The 22,924-nt window shown below is 42.6% G+C and overlaps 1 protein-coding gene and 1 long non-coding RNA gene across 4 annotated transcripts in view; both read left to right on the top strand.

Annotated features, from left to right (window-relative positions):
- PLXNA2 (plexin A2) overlaps positions 1-6,739 on the top strand; it is a 386,922-nt gene extending 380,183 nt beyond the window's left edge. For both annotated transcript variants that reach the window (XM_083444223.1, XM_083444224.1), the window contains exon 32: positions 2,387-6,739. In XM_083444223.1, the coding sequence (XP_083300349.1) occupies positions 2,387-2,482 (96 nt within the window). In that variant the 3' untranslated portion in view covers positions 2,483-6,739. The remainder of the gene's footprint in view (positions 1-2,386) is intronic.
- A 7,743-nt stretch (positions 6,740-14,482) lies between these two features.
- Positions 14,483-22,924, top strand: part of LOC310679416 — a 53,560-nt gene continuing 45,118 nt past the window's right edge. For both annotated transcript variants that reach the window (XR_014512232.1, XR_014512233.1), the window contains exon 1: positions 14,483-15,027. This is a non-coding gene — a long non-coding RNA (uncharacterized lncRNA). The remainder of the gene's footprint in view (positions 15,028-22,924) is intronic.

The raw sequence follows: 22,924 nt of genomic DNA on the forward strand, positions 1-22,924 counted from the left end.
GCTCAGAAATGATCAGTGAAGATAGGGTTGCGCTACGTCCAGAATTTCCCGGACATACTTAGAATACTGCAGTTGGAAGCAGTGTCCAGGCAGAAATCGTAAAAATGTCCAGGAAAATCTGGCAATCTATGTCGGCAGTGTCGTTTTTGCTGACTTTCCTTAATAATAGCTCCAAAATTACTTTTTGAAATATGGGAACTCTAGTGAAGATACCGTATTTTTCGCCCCATAGGACGCACCGGCCCATAGGACACACCTAGTTTTTGGGGGGGAAATAAAGGGGGGAAAATTAATTCCCCCCCCCCAGGTGCGCTGCGCTAATCCCGAAGCTTGGGGCGTGCGGAGCTCAGCGTGCCCCAAGCTTCTGGGTGCTGGCCAGGTCTCTGCTGGCCGTGGGAGAGCCGCGCAGCGCCGCGCAGCTTTCCCACAGCTAGCAGAGCGGAGCGCTAATCCCGAAGCTTGGGGCGTGCTGAGCTCAGCGTGCCCCAAGCTTCTGGGTGCCGGCAAGGTCTCCGCTAGCCTCCGCTAGAGCTGGGTCTCCCATGGCTAGCAGATAGCTTCCTGAAGCCTGGAGAGCGAGAGGGGTCGGTGCGCACCGACCCCCCTCGCTCTCCAGGCTTCAGCGAAAGCCTGCATTCGCCCCATAGGACGCACACACATTTCCCCTTCGTTTTTGGAGGGGGAAAAGTGCGTCCTATAGGGTGAAAAATACGGTACTTAAGAAAAGAAATTGGTCCTGGTCAAAAGCCCTTCAGCTGTATTTGAACAGCAGACACACGCACACCCTTATCCCATATCAAAAGATGTGTTTGAAACACCCGAGTTTAAAAAACAGCTTGCCGTTGTGGCATTTTGTCTCTGAAGGTACATGTCCAGTTCTTGAGATTCTGGTCCGATATATCATAAACATATTCTTAGTGTAACTTGGAACCAAAAGAACCCAAACCATGCATGCTCCTAGTTTTTATGTATCGCATCCTAATGGTTTAAAAACTAAACCATTAAAAGCCTGGGGAAATAAAATGAATGGTGTCAAAAAGAGAGAAAAGTAAAGGACTCTTCCTGAATTCCATAAGCAGAATGCCAAAACCAAGAAGTCCCTAATCACAGGCACCAATATAACATGGGCTAGTTTTTAATCTTGAAATCTAAAAGCAGTCATCTCTAAATTTCTATAAACGAGCTTGTAAATCCCTATAGTATTGTAGATTTAAAATATGTGTTGTAAAATAGCTTTATTGTGAAATGTGGGGTAAAAACCTAAAAAAACACCCTCTGAAGTGTTATTTGAGACCTTGTGCTAATTTCTAGTTATCTTTGTCAGGTTGCCTCATTTGTGATTCTATCCACTATCTACCATTATTGAAATTTATTTCAAAAAGAATTGAATTAGTGACTACTCTTCATCATTATGTAATTACATCACAGTCGTCAGAGAAAGCAGAGTTGTGGTTTAAATGTTTATTTTAAAAAAGCTGCTTGAAAAGCCGAACTGCTCTCCAAATGCTTTCAAAAAAGCATTCTGACCTACGGTGCTGTCCCACCATCCCTTTCCCCCCAGAAATGAATAGTATGGCACAACTCAAACACAATCTATTTTGCAAAGTGTTGCTGGCAGCATGGGCTCTTCTGATGGATGCATCACTTGAAACCAAGTTCCCACCATCTGTTCAACCCTTTAATTTGCAGTGCAAGAAAAGCCTATTTTGCAATTACAACCATTAAAAGCAAGGCTTTTGTCATTTAATTGCATGTATAAGCGCGTGGTACTGTGCAGCAGCCATTTGCCGATTAGGGATGAGAACCTCATTACTTTCTTGTTAAATGATACAGGAAATGTAGCATCCAGAATATGATTGTGTTTTTTGCTGGTAATGTGCACCACTGTGATAACACAAAAATGCGTATGGGCTGGTGAAGGCAGTGGCACTCTGCTTTGCAGTCATTTTACCCTTAACCTTTTTCTTGGGGGGAAATACAGCTAAAGGCTAGGATTAGGTTGGTCATCTACCCTCATGCATCTTCCAAGCTCTCTAAAAAAAGTAATAGGTGTATATATATTGTAACTACTAACAAAGCTAGACTGAAATGTCAGAACATCACTCCTGTGTATGTATCTGGTTGGCCACTGTGAAATCAAGGTGCTGGACTTCTGGTCCAGCAGAACTCCACTTTTGGTTTCATGTGTAATCCACAGAATAGAATCAACACAGTTTTCTTAGCAGAATATATATAGCTACCAAAATCACCTAGATTTTCTAAAACTATTTCTTTGTTTCCATCTTTCCTTTTTTCCATCCCTCTCTCCATTTAATCTGACTCACTATATTGGCTGTTTTTTATTATTAGTTCTGCTCTAACACATTGGCATTTATTTTGGTTCTAGATCATCGGGGCTCTGGAGCAGGATGAGCAGGCGCGCCGGCAGCGCTTGGCATACAAAGTAGAACAGCTTATTGGTGCCATGTCTATGGAGAGCTGAAGAAAGGAGCAGGAACTCCTGGAACAAAGAGATGGAAGTAGTTGCCTCAAAAACTTCTGGGAACTGAGTAAAACCAGCAAGGAGGCTGCTGGGAACACACCTAAAGTACTGTGACAACCTGCACCGAGGAAGAGATGTTAGCCCAGATACGTAGCTCAAAATTCAATCATCAGATTTCAGCCAAAAGGACAGGAGAAAACCAGTAACAATGGCGCATCTAAAAAAGAAACCAGTTGGGTTTGCCAAGAAGTTCAGTTCCTCAAGTTGTACACCTAGAAAGGTTCTGGGAAGCCTAGATTCCTCCATGACTGCTGCTTTGCATGAAAGTTGTTTGATGTATATTAGGAGATAACAAAAATGCTATTTAAAGTTTTGTTTTGTTTTTTAAAGAAAAAGGAAAGAGAGAAGAAAAAAAAATGAAATGTAACAAAAACCACAGTGGCCACATCAAATATCCCATTGAAAAAATTCCGCTGCATACACTGCCCCTCCCATCTCATGAGATCCCCGTTGTCTGTGGCTCAGATGGATGGTTCGCAAGTGGATTTTAACGCCTTTGGGAATGTTTGAAAAACTCCATTTATGCCTCTGCCTGGGAACTTACAGAAAGCCCCGCAAGCACAAATTTGCACCAAACCTTTCAAATAGTGCAGCTGGGGAAAGAAAGTCCAGCAGTCTGTATCTGCAAGAGGCACTTAGCAGAAATGTACCTGAGTGGAAAAGCCATCCAGTCCTTCAGCCCATCTGTCTTGAAATTCATCTTCAGCTGTGTATTTATAGAGTACAGATATTTTTTTAATACTCCTTATTTACCGTTGGAGGGGCATATGATTTTATGAAAGTCCTTCATTCCTCTACTGCGTTGATACAAACCTTCTCCCTGTTGAAGAGATTCCTCCCTGTCTCTGTGTATTTGACAACTGTGTTCCTAAGGAATGTCCTGTCCGTTTTGAAGCTAAGGAAATTGTGAGTGGTTTAAACTGAAACTGGTGCATTGTGGGCTTCTGCAGGTGCAATTTGTGTAAAAACTAATTGGCTTTCTTAGTTGCTTGGGGTGTGGGTTGGTTAGCTTTTGGGTCGTTGTTTTCCTAGTCACTATGTGATTTCTTGCAGTAAAGGAAAAAATGTTTACAGCAAGTAATACTTGAACAGCGTAGACCTAGTGAGGCAACATATTTATTGCTTTCCCACATTGGATTCACTGGTGCTTATGCAATCAGGACAAATGGCATTTGCATTTTTTTTCCTCACACCATATGCAAGGTCATGCAAAGGTCGAGCATAAGACTTCTATGTCTAGTGGGAGGGGAGACAAAAGGAAATGGCACACTCTACATGCCTATTAATGGCTGCTGTCTTTGTCTTTGTCCATGTGTCCTGTCTTGGGTTAGGTTTCTTAGCTGACCCTAACAGCCCATTTCTTAGTGATCAGTTGAAGGCTGGTGTCTGTGAGTTGTTGTTGTTGTTCCTTTTTTAAAAAAGAAAAAGACCAAAGCTTTCTTGTCCCTTTCGAGAGTGCCAAGTAGCAGGTGGGATGCTGTAAATATTTCTCTCTGTAATAAATATTGATATTTGTGCAGGCTGCAGCTAAGAAGGGTGACTGGGGCAAGACAATTAGGCCTAATGGAAGGCAGGATTATCGACCACACTGTTTCAGATCCCGTGACTGGAATCTGAGTCGGATTTGAGAGAAGTAGAATGGTTCCCTCAAGTGAGGTCTAGGAAGAAGCTGGTTGTGACACCAGCTTGTATGACCATTCTGACTGGGCCACCACTTCTCAAACTGTATAGCATTTTCAGCATAAGACAATTAAATGTCTAGGACTTAAAACAGCTGCTCTTGATGGATTCAGTGGATACTATCGCCTGTCTGTTATAGGTTGCCAGGGCACCAGTACTGTACTGGAAAACCTAAAGGTGTTTGGGGAGGAGTTGTCATGAAGTAACCATTTAGTAACTTTGTATAGCTGTTTGATGAAGGGAATTCTCAGAATCAGGAAAAACAAGGGAGGAATTCAATATTGTGCTAAGGTGAAAATTTGCTCTCTTCCCCCTGCACACTGTTCTGGGACACACACATACATACACACTGAATCAATTTTGGGGAGGATAGTGGCAAGCATGGGGAGGAGAGGGTTAAAGCCATGTTGCACAAGTGGAAGTCATTGTGCAGTGCTTCCACTGACAGGAGGAGTCATTAGGTGAATCCCACCCCCACCCCAAAGGCTTTTGCTCCTAACTCACTTCTATAGCACCTATATATCTCAGCTATCTCCTGGGCCTATCCTTGCCACATCAGTCCAAAGCAGGATTTAGATTTCAGAAGCACTGGAAGGTACAATTATATGCATGAAGGGAGCTCCATGCAATTAGGAAGTGCTGGTGGCCCTACCCATGACATTGTGCACCTCCCTGCCCCCACGTTGAGCATGAACATCTGAATAGGGGGGCCTATGTTTCTAGAGCTCTATGTGCATAGGCTTCCACAAGATATGGAATTCTACATGAATGGGTTTCTAAATTGCGTGGAAGTGCACAGGCATAGAGCTGTCCGTTTGTAGGCTTTCTCTCTTCAGTTGTCCATACTCACTGGGTCAGGGAGGCTTGCAGTATCAGGGGAGGGACCACCTCAGCCCTCTTTCCTGTTTATTGAGTGGAGTCCTTTCATGAGCAGGCTCATACATTATTAAGATCCTGTTCACCATATGAGGAAGGAGCAACTTCTCTGGTAGAGCAGACACTTCTTGCCACTAAATGGCTTGGGCAGCCATGCCACTACCCCTATTTCCTATAGTGAGAGATGGAGCTGCTTCCACCGAAGGCTGAGGGTGAGTGGGTTGCACATTAAATTCCTTACTCTGTGAGAATCCCCAATTTTTACTTTCTAATCATTATCCTGAATGCTGCCAGCAAAAGGATAAAGGAAAGGAGCAACTTGCTGCTTTAATTATAATTCATTAAAAGCTGTGCCAAGCCCACTTTCCCCCTGATAATTCACTTTCATAAGTTTCCCTGGGCCCTATTAATAGCCTGAAAGAAATACTAATGACTGACCTTGTGCAATAAGCCAAAGCCTTTGACATTCACAGCAGCCAAAGCTTTGCAGCCAGAAAGCTCTGATTTACATTGACTTGGCAGGAACAGGGACCAGGAGCCAAATGAATGGAGGCATCTCAGAAGAAGGGCAGCTTGGTTTCCAGAGCGTTACCTCTGTACTGTCTGGCAGTGTGAGTTTGACTGCAAGAGCAGATTTGTCTCCTCTGTTCCTGAACTTAATTGTTAATGTTTAACAGCCAATTTTTGTTAAAAGAATTTCTACTTCACCCAATTACAGGTACTTCACAATTAGATCATGTCAGGTCTCCTTCAGTGCACTTTCATTTTTATTGGTTTTCACTTTTTACAGATGTTCTGTATGGGTGTACCTTCATCTTTCCAAACCGAGGCTGCAGTTTCTTGAGTATTTAGTCAAAGTAGAGGAAGAGGTAACTCACCCAGAGGTACTATCTAGAAGGGGTGGGTAACACTAGAGTTGCTGGTTTAGGTTGTGTAGCCATCTAGTGGCAAAATGCACATCAATTGGCTTGATCCTTTTGTTGTTAGCAGGTGTCAGGCATGCTGATTCAGACACTGTCTGCAAGTGCCCCCTAACTATAAGCATTGCTTCCTACAGTTACACTTTTCCATTGTATACTGATGATCACCACACACAGTTTTTAAGGCTGGAAGGGATCTCCTGTGTGGTATCATTTCTTCTAGTATTTTCTGCCCTCTGGCTGGCTGAAATTTATCTAAAGCTGAACTGGGAGTACAAGTCGTTCTCAAATTTCTGCTCCACAATTAAATAAATATGGGAACCAAACGGCTACCAAACAGTCCAGTTGTGGCTGCTTCATAGCCTGATTCATGGATGGCTTAAGTATGGTGGGGTAAGATTCAAATAGTGTTTTCTTTGGACAGCAGGGTTTGAGCATTTAAAAGCCGTTGCATTTGCCTTAGGTGACATTCCCTATCTGTGTCAGTGACTCCTTCCCCTGATGTTTGAGTCCCAGCCTGCTCTGTTTCAGGTGTTTTCACATCAAAGCCAGAGACGTCATTTCTGGAATTTCTGTGCCTAGCACGGCCGTTTGAATAATTCCATTTAATCTTCCATTGATGAGTGCTATCCAGAGCCATCAAAGAGCCCACTGCAAGGGGTAGTGATGTGCTAATCAAATGCTTCTTTCCTTTGAAGGCCTTCGTTTTTAAAAAATAAAATTCCATCTAGTTAGCACACTTGCCTGCCCCTGCTGTAGTGGGGGTTTCCCCCCCCCCTCCCAGCACTAAAATTCTGCATCCGCTTCACTTGCCAAAGCAATGGACCCTTCTGTCAGTAATAGGTTCCATGATCATTTGGAGTGTGGTAGAAGGGGTAAACAGCTAAAGTGCTACAGCTGTTCTTAGAAGAGCCTCTGGCTAAATTAACAATTTGTGTTGCAAAAATGTTTATAATTTAATTTCTTTAAAACAGGTTTAGGTCACCTTAAAAGATGGAAACCCTCTCAAAGTGATAAAAACAAGGTAAAATCAAATACAAGGTAAAATCGAATACAGTTCAGTCACAGTCTGAAAATACATAATAAAGGCCAGCAGTAGTTAAAAAACAGCAACAATACCCATCTGACCCAAAATTACACATATTGAACCAGCTACTGAACCATGGAACAGCCAAAGGAAATATCTCATGTAAAAGCCAGGTCTTTAATGTGCTCCAAAAAGCCTGTAACAATAAAGTCTTCCCAGTGGCGATGTATACCAGCAGTGCGGGGCCACTGCAGAAGAGGCTCTCTCCTAAGAAGGGTGGTTGGTGATCATAACATGTAGGCAGGCTGTTATGAATGAAGGTGGTCCTTTAGTTGACTCAGCCCCAAACTTTTTTAATGCTTTAAAAATTAAAAACAGCACTTTAAATTGGGATCAGAAATGCACAGGCGGCCAGTTCAGCTGTTGCCATGTGTCACCTGAATTGACCACCTGGCTTCCACCAGAACTTGAGTAGTTACATTTTGCAGTAGCTGAAGTTTCTGAACTCTCTGCAAATCCAATCCTACAAACAACACAGATGCAACTAGTACACATGTCTAGATGGGCTGCTGTGCCAACAGCTACCCTAAGCTGGCAAGAGCATACCTACCCACCTCAGCCACCTAAGCTTCCCTATTTAGTGCCTATTTAGTGTGGACTTAAAAGGGAGTGCAGCCCCATCTAAGCTCAGTTGTAAATCTCCTTCCAAAATAGTCTCTTTCCCTATCTGTCGTACCTCCATGTTTTCTAGACTCAGTATCATTGTCATGGGCTGACATCATAAGGTAGGACTTTTTATCAAAGTGTCCTCCCATTCCTTGCTGTTAACAATATTTTGGATCACAAGAATGCCTGCCAGGGCAGCTCATTTCTGCCCTCTGCCAAAGTGGTAGAAGGGCTCCCAGACCCCTTTAGCAGCAGATACTTTGCTAGAATGGTCCCACTTACTCATTTGAGTTTACTTCAGTTTAAGTGAAATCATTTGTCATCATAGTCTAGATGAACTGCCCCAAAATTTCATCAGCCCAACAAAGGGGCCAAAGTTTTGATATATCATTTGTGCATCTCAGTGCAATGTCTCTTCTCTTAAACTTTTCCTCCCATCCAAACACAAGAGCTGCTGGTACTGTGCTTCAGTTCTTCTCCAAGTAGCCCTGTTTGTTCACCTAAGCTGTGTAGTGTGTGGATGAATGGAACTCATCTGCAACCATTCCAGTTAGAGATAGACAACGTCATAGGATGCCTCCAGTGTGCAAATGTTGCAATAATGGAAAGGCATAGTGGCATGTGTTTTGTTGCTCTTGCTTGCCATGCTCTACACCTGGATGAAGGATTGAGAACATCCCCAGAAGGCTCCAGTTTGAGAGAACTCTTATTTCAACTTGCGTAAGAATGAGAGCAGTTCCCATTAGCATCGCCAGGTGCTGTGACTTCCCCTTCAGCCCTCCTTTTAGGCCCCAGTATTATCTACAGTCACCTGTCAATGGGAGTCAGTTCAACAGGCAAAATGAAACAAAAATAGCCTGACCTGATTAAGCTTTGGGGGAGGAGAGAGAGGCTGAGTGGAGACTCAACCCTGGTGAAAAAGGACACAGCAGTAGGAGCAGTTGGAGAAGAATAAATACCCAACATGAAAGAGCCATTTAAACTCCAGCAGAGCTAGAGTTTATCAGATTTCAGCATTCCATTTGTACTATAAACCACAAGCCAGTAACAATACACAGAGATGCTAACTGTATATGTTTACTTGCTAGTCAGCAGTCTGATCTTCTAAATAATAAATGTGTTTCCAGAGATAACTTCTCTCTCTTCCCCCAGTTAGTTCTGGTTCCCATTAACTGTTACCCATCTGTCCAAGATCCCATCCAGTGAGCACAGCAGTGGGAGCTAAGTGAAAAATATTCAAGAGACATGCCTCATTTTTCAAGATACTAACTGAATTTTCCAAAACTATCAACAATAAACAGATCTCCCTCATTTTGTATCTGTGTGTGATGACTACCAATCAACCTCATACCTTGCCAGTGTAATGCAGATAAGGCACCTTACCTTTGTAGACAGGGATATTAATTTGAGTTCGATACATTAGCCTACTCTTAGAGGAGTTTCTGAAAGAAATCATAGCCCATAAACCAATGTGCTGAGGAAAGGCCACAATCTAAATGCAGGTCATTCAGTTTTAGAAGATTTTTTTTTTTAAAAAAAAATGTTTTAAAATTGAAACACCTTTTGAATGTATTTCCTTTTGAAAGACTTCATCGGAATTTAAAAAATGGTTCTGTGGAATTCCAGTAAAATATGTCTCTGAAGGATTTTGTAGTGTTTTGAAATATTCTTGAGATCTTCTGTGACTTTCCTCCCCCCCCCCCCTCCAAATGTCCATCTTCACTTAGTATATATAACTAGCAGTGTCTCACAATGCTAGGAAATGAGAAGAAGCATGAGTCAGCCGTTCTTTCTCTTTTTGGACTTCTTATGTCACTTGGAAATGGGGACCTTTTCCCTCAGTTCTCTCAGAGTGAGAAGAATGAGCTGGGAATCAGGTATCTCACCAGAAAGAGATTGCAAATTTTCTCTTGATACATTACATCAGAAGTGCAAAAAAGAAAGTGCACTCATTCTTCCTCCTAAAGCATGGGTAGGCAAACTAAGGCCCAGGGGCTGGATCCGGCCCAATTGCCTTCTAAATCCGGCCCACAGATGGTCTGGGAATCAACGTGTTTTTACATGAGTAGAATGTGTTGTTTTATTTAAAATGCATCTCTGAGTTATGTGTGGAGCCTGCCTGGTGTTTTTACATGAGTAGAATGTGTGTTTTTATTTAAAATGCATCTCTGGGTTATTTATGGGGCATAGGAATACATTCATTCCCCCCCCACCAAAAAATATAGTCTGGCCCCCCACAAGGTCTGATGGACAGTGGACCGGCCCCCTGCTGAAAAAAGTTTTCTAACCCCTGTCCTAAAGCCATCCTGGGAACCAAAAGCAGTGTTTCCAGACAAATTGAGGATACAAATGAACTCCAGAACCCTGTGTAATCATTTGTGCATCTGTAAGCCAGGGATGGTGAACAAGTGACCCCCCTAGCAATTGTTGAACTTCAGCCACAGCCAGCATGGCTGATGGTCAGAGATGACGGGAGAGGTAGTTCAACAACCTCTGGAGGGCCACAGCTTCCACAGCCCTGCTGTAAACAATTTTCAGATCTGGTGACCATCTTGAAGGGATTTCATAAGGAATCAATGTAGAGAGTTCCCCCCATAACATTTCAAGGCTCTGTGGTACATCTGTATCCTTACCTCAGATGCAGGCAGGGAGAGAATCTGCTTAGATGCTGTGTTCAGTTCCTATTAGCAACAAACACAGCATCAGGAAAATTTGAAGAACATAACGCAATTCATCTCATCTAGTCATTTGAGACTGCCATTGTTTTTCAACATATGGAATCAATCAGGTCACGTAACTGAAACACAGTTTGTTTTCAATGTGGTTAATGCTTAGGTGTCTGTGTTTGTCTATTGTTTTTGACCAGAATTTCTCTTTTATGTTGTCTGTGTTTTGCCTTCTTGTCTGTGTATTTCCCCCCTTCACAGATGAAACCTGATGAGGGTCTGAGTCTGAAAAATACATTTATACCAATAAACAAGCAGAAGTGTGGACACTTTAAACCTTCCATATCTTTTGTTTTGTCTTGTTACAAGGCATGTGGTGCTTCAGAGAAGTCAGTAACATTTTAAAACCAACTTTTCATATGGTTGTTTTTTTAAAACCATGTTGTTGGCCTAAAATTGACGCTTTTTTAATAGGATACTATAAAATTGGGGCGGGGGAGATACCAAAATACATTTGACAACTTGTTCATAAGTAAAAAGGGAACTTTGGTACCTGTCAGTTTTAATTCTCCAAAATTTAGTACCATTTCTGAAAAGTAAAAATAGTTGGCATTTCAAAATTTGCTGTCAACATTCTGCTTAGATAATGTCCCAGTGATCTTGGAACAAGATATTGGAAGGTTTACAGGGACCGTACTTTGCACAAACAGTTTCTGAAATGGTGCTTTTGTTTTGAAATGTTCAAAACACTTTCTAGATTTATTGTGAGCATGATATAGGTCTTGTCCATAAGCTTTCATTGTGCCTGACAGCAGGATGGGGGTTATTTACAACCAAGTATGTTCAGACAGCACTGGCGGCCGAATCCACCAAGCGGCTCCTACCAAGCCTTGTTAAAATGGATGGGGGCCCTGACGATGCCATGCTCGGTGGATTCCTTTCCAGTGTTGTGCTACAAGGAATCTATATTCTCATTTGATGTTTCGTTCTGTAACTGCACTAATATCAAAAATAATAATAGAGAGGACCCAAATCTTGTGGAATTAATCTGGTGGGATTTCTAATAATGATCCAGTTGAGTACTGTAAGGAAGATTTGAGGTGGCATGAGAAAGGGCTTCTATTTAATTTGTCCCATTCCTGGAACTGAATTGCTGCAGCAGTCTGGTAAGGCTGTTGGACTGCATAGCCTACATGTACCCACTCTACACTACCCTAAACATTTTCTCATCCTCTTCCTCCTCCTTTATACTTGACACACTGGAGTTCTGTATTATATTTTTTTTTAAGATGGTTGTCTGGTTTTTGTTGTTTTTACAAGTGTTGTGGGGGGGAATGTAAGAAAGCTGAAGTATTTAAAAAAATGTTCCAAGGGGAAAAAAGGTTTTTGTTATTCTAATATATTATTGTGTACCTATTGTAAATATGAAACACTCCTATTTTGCAATCCAAGGACTCACTTTGTACTGTTGTTATATATAAATAAAGTTTACTGGATAAAAATATCTGTATCTTGTTCCTGAGCGAGCTTGGCTTGGGATAGGTAGGATTTACTACTGCTTGCACTTGCTAAACCAGTGAGGGATATTTACTTGCTGTGTTGCACCAGTAATAAATCAGTAACGGGAGATGCGAAACGAAATATTTAATCTCCAATTTATTTTTGCAACATGCCAAGCACTTAAAACTCAAGAGGCTGAAGAAGAAGAAGAAGAAGGTTAAACACTGCCATCTAGCTACATGTACTGGTTTTTTTTCCTTAACAAAGAAACATTTTCCCCAGCAATAACTGTTTTCTTAAAAAAAAGTCATACTATTGAGAAATACTCAATATGGGCACATAAAGCTTTGTGTTAATTCACAGGAAATAACTGATTTCTCATTCATTTTGTCGTTGATCTACCAAGCAAGAAATGCTGGCTACAGCCCTGCTCTTGAATCACAGAGGACCCGGTACTCACCATGAAGTTGTTACTGTAAGTGTCACACTTTTTAACAACCAAAAAAAGAGGGGCTGGTACTCTGTACCCTTGAGTACCCCATGGGGGAAAAGCTGTGTGTGTGTGTGTGTGTGTGCGTGCGCGCACGCGCATGTGTACACACACACACACACAATTTTCTCATGAAAATTGAAAGGGTGGAGGAAGGAACTGTCAACCATAAGAGTTCGGGGGTGCCTTGAAAATAAGTGCAAAAAAGGAGAGGGTTCCTGCACCTGTAATAGTTGTTTGGAAGAGGTAATTGCAGCAGGTGTTGCTTATTAATGATGCAAGCTACACCTGCTGAAAGTCCCTTCAACTCAGCTATTCTAGGTATAGGAGCCTCCTCCCCCCTCTTGTATCTGGCCACACTTTTGAAAATACAATTGGAACTGAGCTGGTACAGCAACATTATTCTGCTCCCCTGTGAAAGAGGTGCCTGGTCCAAATCCTGTAGTGACAATTCAGTTAGATTTCCCCAGGGGAAAGTTTTATAACTTTTAAAGACAGTGAACAAATACTTATATCAGGAAACTTCCTGTGGTTGCTGAAACCCCTTTCAAAAAAAAAACCCCGGCTTCCAGTGTGGATATTTAACTATACAATCTCAGGCATGCCTGTTCAGAAGAAAGTCCTACTTACTCAGCGGGAATTGCTGCCAGGTGAATGTGCATGGGGTTGCAACGCCTAACATAAAGCCTCAGATTAAAGGTGAGCAAACATTCATCTCAGTCTAGTCATTGTGAGCTATTTTTGTGGTGGTGTGAACTGGTTTCAAATCTGTGTCACTGCAAACAAATGGAAGGGAGGGCTCAGCCTATCAGTTTTCATATTATTAAATGGACAGAAGGAGCTAGGGAGTTCCGCTTCAGAAAAGCAATCTCAACCAGGAACTGAGAACCTATGCACAGTGTATGGTATTCCTGTTTTCCTAAAGATCCTGGGAGGTAAGCTGTTCTCTCAGCTGCAAGGATAAAGCATAATCTTTCAAAAATGCATTACCAACTTTGTACCATAAGAGAGAGCTCCAGGGGAATCTTTCGTTTGCTGACTAGTCTGGCTTGATTTAGCAAAGCTGCATGTGAACCTTGTTTACATATGAAGGCATGAGTTCTGAGCACGTTCTCCCCCCAGAAACTATTGTTCCTTGAGGTAGAAAGAATGCACTGCCTTTCCCAGCTTGTCCTTTGAGCAGGCACTGGGAGCTGCTTCTGAGTGGCAGGAATCAATGAGCGACTTTCCCAACAGCTGTCTGTCAACTTTAATGACCAATCTGGTTGCAATTACAGCAATGAGCTTTCTCTAACAGCCCCAAATTACTCTGGGTGATGAGAAGAGACAGAGAAATGGAGACCCTTTGGGGAGGGCAGAAAGGAAATATGCTAATCCAGGACAAAGGTGGAAGGGGGGGTTGTTCACTCATCTCAAAATGAAGCTCAGATTTTTTAATATATTTTGAGAGACTGCCAATAAAAGCTCCTCATCAAGTTCCAGTGTGGCGAACAGCAGAGAGTTAATGGATCAGAACATTGCTTTATTAGGGGATACTGTCCAATTTTCAGAATGTAGAAATGACTTCATTTAGAAAATAAACTTACAGCCTCACAGCAGTCCAGCATAGTGATGGGTAAATTCTCCCAGACTGATTTGGATTGGAAGCAGTGATTTACAACTGAAAGTGCACCAAAAAGTTTTCTTTCTTTCTTTTGCTACAATTTGCAATTGTTAAACCCTTCAACACCCACCTACCCCGGCCTACTGCAGTGGCAACTGCCCCCCTCTGCCAGTGTAACAAGGAGAAGGGCTGGTGGGTGCCCAGAACCTCCAGCATTGTTGCAATGTGTTTGGGGGGACAGTGATGAAGCGATGAATTCTAAAGCACTCTTTAGCCACAGCCTTTTTAACACTCAGCAAAACTAAATGTTTTTTGACTAATGGATTCACCATGTCTTAAAAACACCAAGCTAGCCTTTTCCTCACTCCTCTTTCTTAGCAGTCAGCCTGAAGAGGCACTCCGATGGATTTTGAAATTTTTCAAAATGAAAATTGTAGCTTCACCCCTAGCTATGTATGCTACTGCAGTTTACCTCTTCTTTAGCTTAGCTTATTTGGTGTGATTCTCTCTGAGAAAAACTTGTTGATTTGACATGCAGGTGACTGGCAAATAGCACCCTGGAGATGCTATCATTGTTGCTGCTATGAAATAAGTGGCAGTGTGTCAGCCCTTGAACGTCCATGCTCCAACACACCGCCACTGGAGGATGAGAGGGGATCTACCTGCTGTAACAGAAGGGTGGGAGACCTGATATTCCTTTCCTTCCATAATTGCTAGACTGGGTAGGTCAGTCTGTACCAACTTGCCACCACACCCATTGTGCTTCCTCTAACCCTGGATGGGAGTGCTTCCCAAAGATCCGAGACAGTATCCACCCTCCCTTCCCCACATGTGGGCGGGGTTTGCGGCACCAAGCGGGGCTCACCTGGGCAGGTGCCGCCCACCTGCTTGAGCCGGCCTTTGACCCACCCTCAGCCAGGGAGGACAATGGACGGCTGGCCAGGGGTGGGCCCAAGGCGAGAAGAAAAGAGGCTGTCTCAGTTGCCCAAGCCAAAAAAGGCTGTTCTTCCTTCCAAGATCAGGATCATCAGGAGCGTGTCCAGGCAGCCGGACTGAGGTAAGTAACCGGCCTCTTCGCGTTTTGCCTGGATGGGGGGGGCCTTGTCCCCTCTACCAGGGTAGGCTGCAGTTTTGCGGCCTTCTTTCTTTCACTAGGCCGCACTTTAGTGGCCTTTTCAGCTTTTGCCGGCTAGGCTGCAGGGGCGGCCTGCTAGGCCCCCAGCTAGGCCGCAGGGGTGGCCTGCTTGTTTTTGCAGCAGGGGGGCATGGCTCCCCTGCCTCTGCCAGCCCGAGTGGGTGGCACAGCCCCTGACTAGGCCGCAAGGGCGGCCTGCTGGGCCCCTGGCTAGGTCGCAGGGGCAACCTGCTTGTTTTTGTGGCGGCGGATACAAGGGGAATACAAGGGGAAATACAAGGGGAATCAAGATGGCCTCCAGCGTAATGTGTCCCTCCCCAGAGATCAAAGTAGCTTGCTTTTCTCTGTCGAGCGCCACTCATACATATGTACCACGAAACAATTGCCTAAGTATATGAGAGACTGGAATAAGTGTATTAAGAATTTAAAAACAAAACAGGAGAACAAAGGTTAAAACAGAATGGTACATGAAAAAGAAACATGTTTCATTTTAAGTTTATACTGAATATTCTGTTACAGCTTCTTACAAACAGGCTTCTGGTCTCCTTACAAGGAGCCGTGTTGACAGTCATTTAAGGGACAAAGGACTGTGTGGAAACAGTCAATTTTTAAGAGTGTGTTGATCCAGATGGATCTTGAAGGCACAAAATAGCAGGCTTTCCTGAGCTCTTGGTGGTTTCTCCTCCATTGATAGAGAATTAATGACTGGGGAGACTGAGCGATCTTAAATGGTTTGGGGAGAGCAGAACTGCACCACACCTGCTAGAGTCATTGAAGCAAGCTGCACAACTGAGCAGTTCATAAGGCGGAGAGGGAGGGATGGGCTTAAAATCCAAAGTGGAGAAAATTCAGGAGCCACAAAATTGAACACAAGCATTATTAGTCATAAAGGTTCATTCAAATGATGTGAATTAGCACCTTGTACTGAATTAGCACCTTGTACTGTATGAAGAAGGAACATGATTCACATTAAGCATGTCTGGAAGGTTTGTCAATCTCTAATTTGCAACCATACCATGTTTTCAGGAACCAGAAGCCTTTGCATTTAAACACCAGTGTTTTTGGCAATTTCTGGGCTCTGTTATTGCCAAGGGGAACAATCGTACAGAGAATGCTCATGTGATACTTAATGTATCTTTTAGTCTTCCATTCATTACTTCTGAATATTGTTAATGGTGAACTGTGGAAAGCTGAGTATATATTTTTATCAAGGTAGTCTTTTCATTCTTCTTATGAACATATACCGTTCTTAGTACCTCTTTAGTGTGGTCGTTCCAATGACATTTCAGATGCGGAACAAAAAGTCATCTGGTGATGACAAATTAATTTTCTGAGAACTTTGTCAGATTTTACATTCATGCAGGATGCTTTTGGCCTGCCTCCACAAACACCACAGCAGGTGTGTACAATATATTGTTACACAAGGGGTATACTCTGTGCTGCTCGCTGTACCATGGCCAAAACAAATCAGGATATGAAGTGTCTTTCTCAACGAGCCAAATAAGTGATGAGAAGGGAACAGAACAGAAGCTCCTGCAATTCAGTGCTCTGGAGAAACTAAGATACGGCTGTGAGTTTCAGGGGCATCTCAGTAGTGCAGGCAATCAGATACCAGAAGATGAAGAATTCCTTCTCCAAATCCTTCCTCAGGGAGGCCATTGTCTCTTTTGGCCTTGTGGGTTACAAAAGAAATTTTAATGGGAATAAGGAGGATTCCGTGGTGGCAGGGTCATTTGTATTCCATGCCACCTTGGCCGGATATAACTATACTTAATTAAAATTACATTTTGTCTAGTGTGCACTTCACAGGGCTTTATCTGCACTGACAAGGTCAAATGATGCTTAGGAAAGTTAATATAAAATGCAGATAGTGTGCTCTTCTCAAAGCCCTCACCCTATCAACCTCTCCTGTCGAACATGGCGAGCCCAGGACCTGCATCCAGAAGAGCTTCTGAAGGAACTTCAAAATGCAACCTGTGGAAACTAGCCCTTTCCTCATATTTAAGGAGCATGTTTAATCCTGCCTGAACAGGATCACGATGCTTGCTTTAATGTTTCACAGTTATCATATAGTTATAAAGACAAGCTCACACAAGAACTCTGAGGAATCCAGCATTTAGAAAAGATGGTTTTAATTGTCAGCTTTGCTTTTCCTTTCCCACCTTCTTCCTTCACTTTCTTTCTTATGAACCACCTAGATGAAAATCTAGGTGAGGATGGCATTTCAGAATTTGATTTTGTAAACCTTTCATGAGAAACAGTCATCCAAAGGACAACTCCTTTGATTGCTCCCTAACCCCTTTGCAAGCTCCCTCATCCCCAGTGCTGTCTGTCTCCTTCCTGGATTTTGTTTAGATAAAGAAAGCATGGACTAACTGCCACCAATTAATATGTAGCAGACCCACCACACAGTACGCCAATTAAATAAATTTCTACAATTTACCACAGGCTGTCTTGGGAGGAGGGGGGTTCTTGTGCAAGGGAAACTTTGATTCAGGGAGTCTCCATCAGGAGTTCAGCAAACAAGAAAAGTTTTATTTACCAAAGGGGTTCATGAAACAAAGTTGGGTCAGAAGATGCATTCTTTCAGGTAGAAGTTATTATTTTAAATATAAAGTTGTCACATGCTTAAACACAATAGTATATGCTCAGCTTTTCATAAACTTCCCTTGCTAAAAATGAGTTGTTACACTTCAAGAAGATGTTCAGGTTTCTAGAATAGGTGGTAAAATGCTCAGCTCGGTTTCCGTTACTTCACTCTCATTGCTTTACTTAGTTCAACTCAAATCAGAACAAATTCTCCCTCGGACAAACCCTATCCTAATGATCATCTCCCATCTCAAATCAAGCCCTATCTCTCAAACTAAACCCTGTTTCACTGCAGCTCTTTCCCTTCTCTGTTCCCCTCTCCAAACTCCCTCAGAAATTGCTCATTTTATTCTCCTGTAGCTCATTGTGATGAAATTACAGTGCCTATCTTTGGAGAACTTCCTTCCTGACATTAGTGACGAATATGCCTCCAGTGTTGAAGGACATGAAGAAGAAGAAGTGGTTCTTGAAGATGATGCTCCACATCCATTTTCCCAAAAGGAGTTGAATGATCTAGTTCGCGACCTCAGCTTGTCAAAGGACTCTGCCGAACTGTTGGCATCCAGATTGAAGGGGGAAAAACTCCTCTCTGACAGTGCTCGCATCAGCTTCTTCCGCAACAGGCATCAAGAGTACCTCCGTTTTTTCTCGGAAGAGAAGGACTTGGTGTACTGTGGAGATATTGCGCAGCTTCTGCTCAAGCTTGGAGTGCCACAGTATGAACCCAAAGATTGGAGACTGTTCACTGACAGCAGCAAGCAATCACTGAAATGTGTTCTGCTACGCAACCAGTTTGCCTCTATACCCCTGGCTCACTCGACTACACTGAAGGAGAACTATAAAGCGGTGAAGTATGTGCTGGAGAAAATTGGTTATGATCAGCATAAGTGGTTTATTTGTGTTGACCTGAAGATGGTGAACTTTTTGTTGGGACAACAGTCTGGCTTCACCAAGTACCCATGTTTTCTGTGCATGTGGGATAGTAGGGACCGTGCTCAGCATTACACGAAGAAGGACTGGCCTGTGCGGGAGGAATTGGTGCCTTGCAAAGAAAGGAACATCATCAACGACCCTCTGGTGGACAGAAACAGAATACTCTTCCCACCGCTGCACATCAAGCTTGGCTTAATCAAGCAGTTCACCAAGGCTCTGGACAAGGATGGTGACTGCTTCACTTACTTGCGCCAGGCTTTTCCAGGATTTACCATGGAGAAGTTGAAAGCTGGCATCTTTGACGGTCCTCAGATCCGTCAGCTCATCAGAGATCCAGAGTTCAGAAACTCAATGAACGAAGTGGAACTGGAAGCGTGGAAGGCATTTGTTCTGGTAGTGAAGAACTTTCTCAGCAACAATAAGGCCAGAAACTACGCAGAGCTTGTCAACAACATGCTGACTGCTTTCAGAAACCTGGGCTGCAACATGAGTGTCAAGATGCACTACCTATTTTCACATATGGACCGGTTTCCTGAGAACCTGGGTTTAATGAGTGACGAGCAGGGGGAGAGATTCCATCAGGACATGAAAGAGATAGAGACCAGGTATCAGGGTCGCTGGGACGCAGTCATGATGGCTGACTACTGTTGGACTCTGAAGAGATACCTCCCTGCCACTGAGCGTTCCAGGAGTTCCAAGAAACGGAAGTTCAAGCCCTGAAGTTTGAAAAATGGTGAAGCAACATGCAATTTACGTATACTTACCTTTATCAATGCCCACCATTCAGTTTACAGTAATCAATGTTTCTATCAGGTAATAAATATATGTTGTTGGAAAAACATTTTTTTCTCTTAAAAACATATTTAGGATGATATGTGTTGACAAAAATCAGCTGATAATGCCACAAAAATGTAATCGATTTTGTCACAAGATCTGATTTTTTTCAAATCAACATAGCTCAAAAACCTGACCTGATGGAGAGAAACGGATGCCATTTTCTGATTCAGCAGTGCAAAAATACCCTAAATCAGTTGTAGAAATCTAGACAACATTCAAAAAGTAAAAAATTGTTGCCCAGTGTCAATCTTAGGCTACAGTGAAAGTGGTTGTAAGGTTTGTAATCTACATGTAACTATTTTTCTCTCCTATGTCTTTGAGCTCTTTCAAAAATATAGGTTCTTGCATGCCTGGTAAAATATGAGTGTTTATAAGCATTAAAATGTCTGGTTGGCCATTTGGGCACAGTGTTGACATGACAGCTCCACCGAAAGTCAGTTGTTTGTTTTGGTGCAATGATCAGTGTTGTGCATGGTGAGTACTGAGACCAAGACTCAGGATATCCTGGAACTGCCATCAGAAAGCCAGGAGAAGGGATGCTCAAATTATTTTTTCTCCCTTTTACTTCATGTTATTGTAGAATCGTAGGATCTAGTGAAGAAAGCTCATGCCACAAAAACATGTTCTTCCTTAAGATGACACACAACTCTGCTGTTTTCGCTACATTCGGTTTCACATGGCTACTCTTCTGGAATTTTCCCATAGGTATCTCCATTGTTCATTGCCAGTCACAGCTTTTGTTTAGCCTTTTCTCTGTCCTTTTAAGCTGCATCGTATCAGGAACATTTCTCAGTTTCTTCCTGCCTGCCTTTCAAGATAAGCTAATAGATGTGGCATTTTTAATCATCAAACATAATCACTACATTAATTTTGACCTGCAGTTGTTGAAATTCCAACATCTTTCCATCTCTACAACACTTTGCTGGAGGGTGTCACGTAATTGGTTTTAATCACAGATGGTTGTTTTAAATTGACAATAATAAACCCCCCAAACCCAGTGCCTTTTATTCCAATAAGTATTCCTTTGAGTTAACACGTATAGATGGATCATTTGAAATTTAAATTTACCAGTGGCATTTCTAGTGGCAGGCAGATCAATGTAGTCCATAGTACTCTGTACCACATAGATCTTCAGAGCTTTCTTTCTTCTGCTTGGAGAAAGATTCACAAGTTGAATATTTTATTCTCCTAATAATGAGTTTAGCTTTTGGGCCGGCATATAAGCCCCTCCTGAGGCCTAATGAGTGAACTCCCCAACCCAACCCAAAATGGCTTATTTATGGAATCTGATTATTTGCATTCCCTTGTGGGAAATTCCAGACTCATTCTGCAGCTAGGATGCACCGAGGACATCATTAGCAAGAGAGTAAGGTGATGGGAATGTGCTTTTGCTTATCCCACAGTGGTTCTAAAAGGAAAAAACCAGCTCTATTGTCTTCATCTGAGTGCAGTATTCCACTAATTATGCACATCTTGCCAGTGGTGTACTAGGACCCAATGGTGAATTTAAGTATCAAAAAGGTCAGCAAAAAATTGCTGCTCCCCATTTCCAAATTGGGCCTTTATGACCTCCCATTTCCCACTGGAGGATGGGCCATTTGGAGCATTAAGTATTTCTGGCATGCTGACTTTCCCATGTGTTGACCTTTAATTCTGCCCTTGTAGGATGCTCCTACTGATAGAGACTCCACTTCTCATCACCCTGATGAAATTCTAATTGCCTGTAACTAATTTAAAAGAATTTGCAATTGCATAATCTTTAGCCATCTCTGTAATCACACACGTAATTTTAGGGAAATTCAGATCACATATCTCATAGGCAGCAACTCTCATATAATGCATAAAGCTGGCTTTGAATATGGGAGACTTAAATTTAAGTCAGAGCCAGATCTCAGAAGCAGAGCAGATGCTTTGCCTGCAGAACTCCCTGGTTCAATCTCTAGTTAAGAAGATCAGGTGGCAGAAAAGTTTTTTGCCTGAGATCTGCCTCAGTTGGAACAGACAATATTGGTCAAGATGAACAAATAGTGTGACTTTGTGTGTGGCATGCTGATAAGTAAGGTGCTAATGCAAGTAAGGTGATCAGGCATTCTCTCCCTGAAAAGTCAAATCAGAGTCCAGTTACCAGCACCAACCCAGAATACTTCAGCTTATATTGGACCTACTCTTGCTAGATAAGGACTACCACAATGAATCTCACCAAATGTCCTGTTCTGGTCCCATAGAGGAGCACATGGAGAGAGGCAAGTGTTGCAGCACCAACAGAGAGCTGCTAATAATAATTTAATAATAATTTATTTGTACCCCATCCCTCTGACTGGGTTGCCCCAGCCACTCTGGGCAGCTTCCAGCATATATAAAAACATAAGAAAACATTAAAGCTTCCCTATACAGGGCTGCCTTTAGATGTTTCCTAAATGTTATATGAGATAATAGCAATAATTTTTATCAACAAGAGATAAAAGTGAACTGAGGCCTTTTGAGCGTCTGCCTCCAGTCAACCTCTTATGCTACACCCTCTTTGTTGGACAGTCCTTAAAGGGTCAGCCCTCTAGCTTGAAGGTGGTGACTTTTCCTGTGCTTCAGGGCCTCCCACTATGCCATTGGACTTGCATAGTAGTATGGTAGGCCAGGGTAATGTGCCCTTGAGAGTCCCTGGTGTGGTTCTGTGGGTTGTCACATCTGATTCACTGGACTCCTACCAGCCAGCCTCAGGTTCACATGACCCTGATCACCGGCTGAAGAGGCAATGTGGCCCAGCTCATCAGATAATGGCACTCTTTTTCTGTGTCCTGATCATTGCCAAACTCCATGATCATAGCACTCATTAAACTCAGCTCCTACACTTTGAGTAGATTCTCAGACAGGTCTATTCTTCATCAGTTTAAGGTTATGATCTTAAGTCAAATCAATTTCACTAAAATCAGCAAATACTACATAAATATGTTATGGCTGTGGTGAAAGGGTTAAAGACTACACAATCTTCAGGACCCAGAAGCAACTTTGAGGACATGTATACCAGGAGCTTCTTTGAGAATTGCACATTTGTGTGCCACAAACTTTCAGTGGGGTATCAGAAATATGAATGATACTCATATAAATGGAACAAGCACTTTCATTCACCTCTAAAAGTTAACTCCTCTTCAGTGACCATTGATATGTATTTCAGGTGCCAAACTATGAAATTTCAGCACATTCTTCTCATTGATAAAGTTTTCATTTGGACCTCAGAAGGACCCACTGTAATCTTGTTTCTCAGGGTCCTGCTCATGTATCAGGCATGGTGTGGATGTTCCCACTTTCCTAGGCACGTCAAGGGGCCTTGCATTGACAGAACTTTAGTGGCAGAAGATTATGGTGTTTGGTTGCTTAATGTGAAATCTGTCACCCAGGAAACACTGTGCTCTAAGACAATATCAATAGAAATACTTCCCCAGAATTTGAAGGGATTATTTTGCAA

Source organism: Podarcis tiliguerta, assembly GCF_965153285.1.
Source record: "Podarcis tiliguerta genome assembly, chromosome: 6".
Taxonomy (NCBI): Eukaryota; Metazoa; Chordata; class Lepidosauria; order Squamata; family Lacertidae; genus Podarcis; species Podarcis tiliguerta.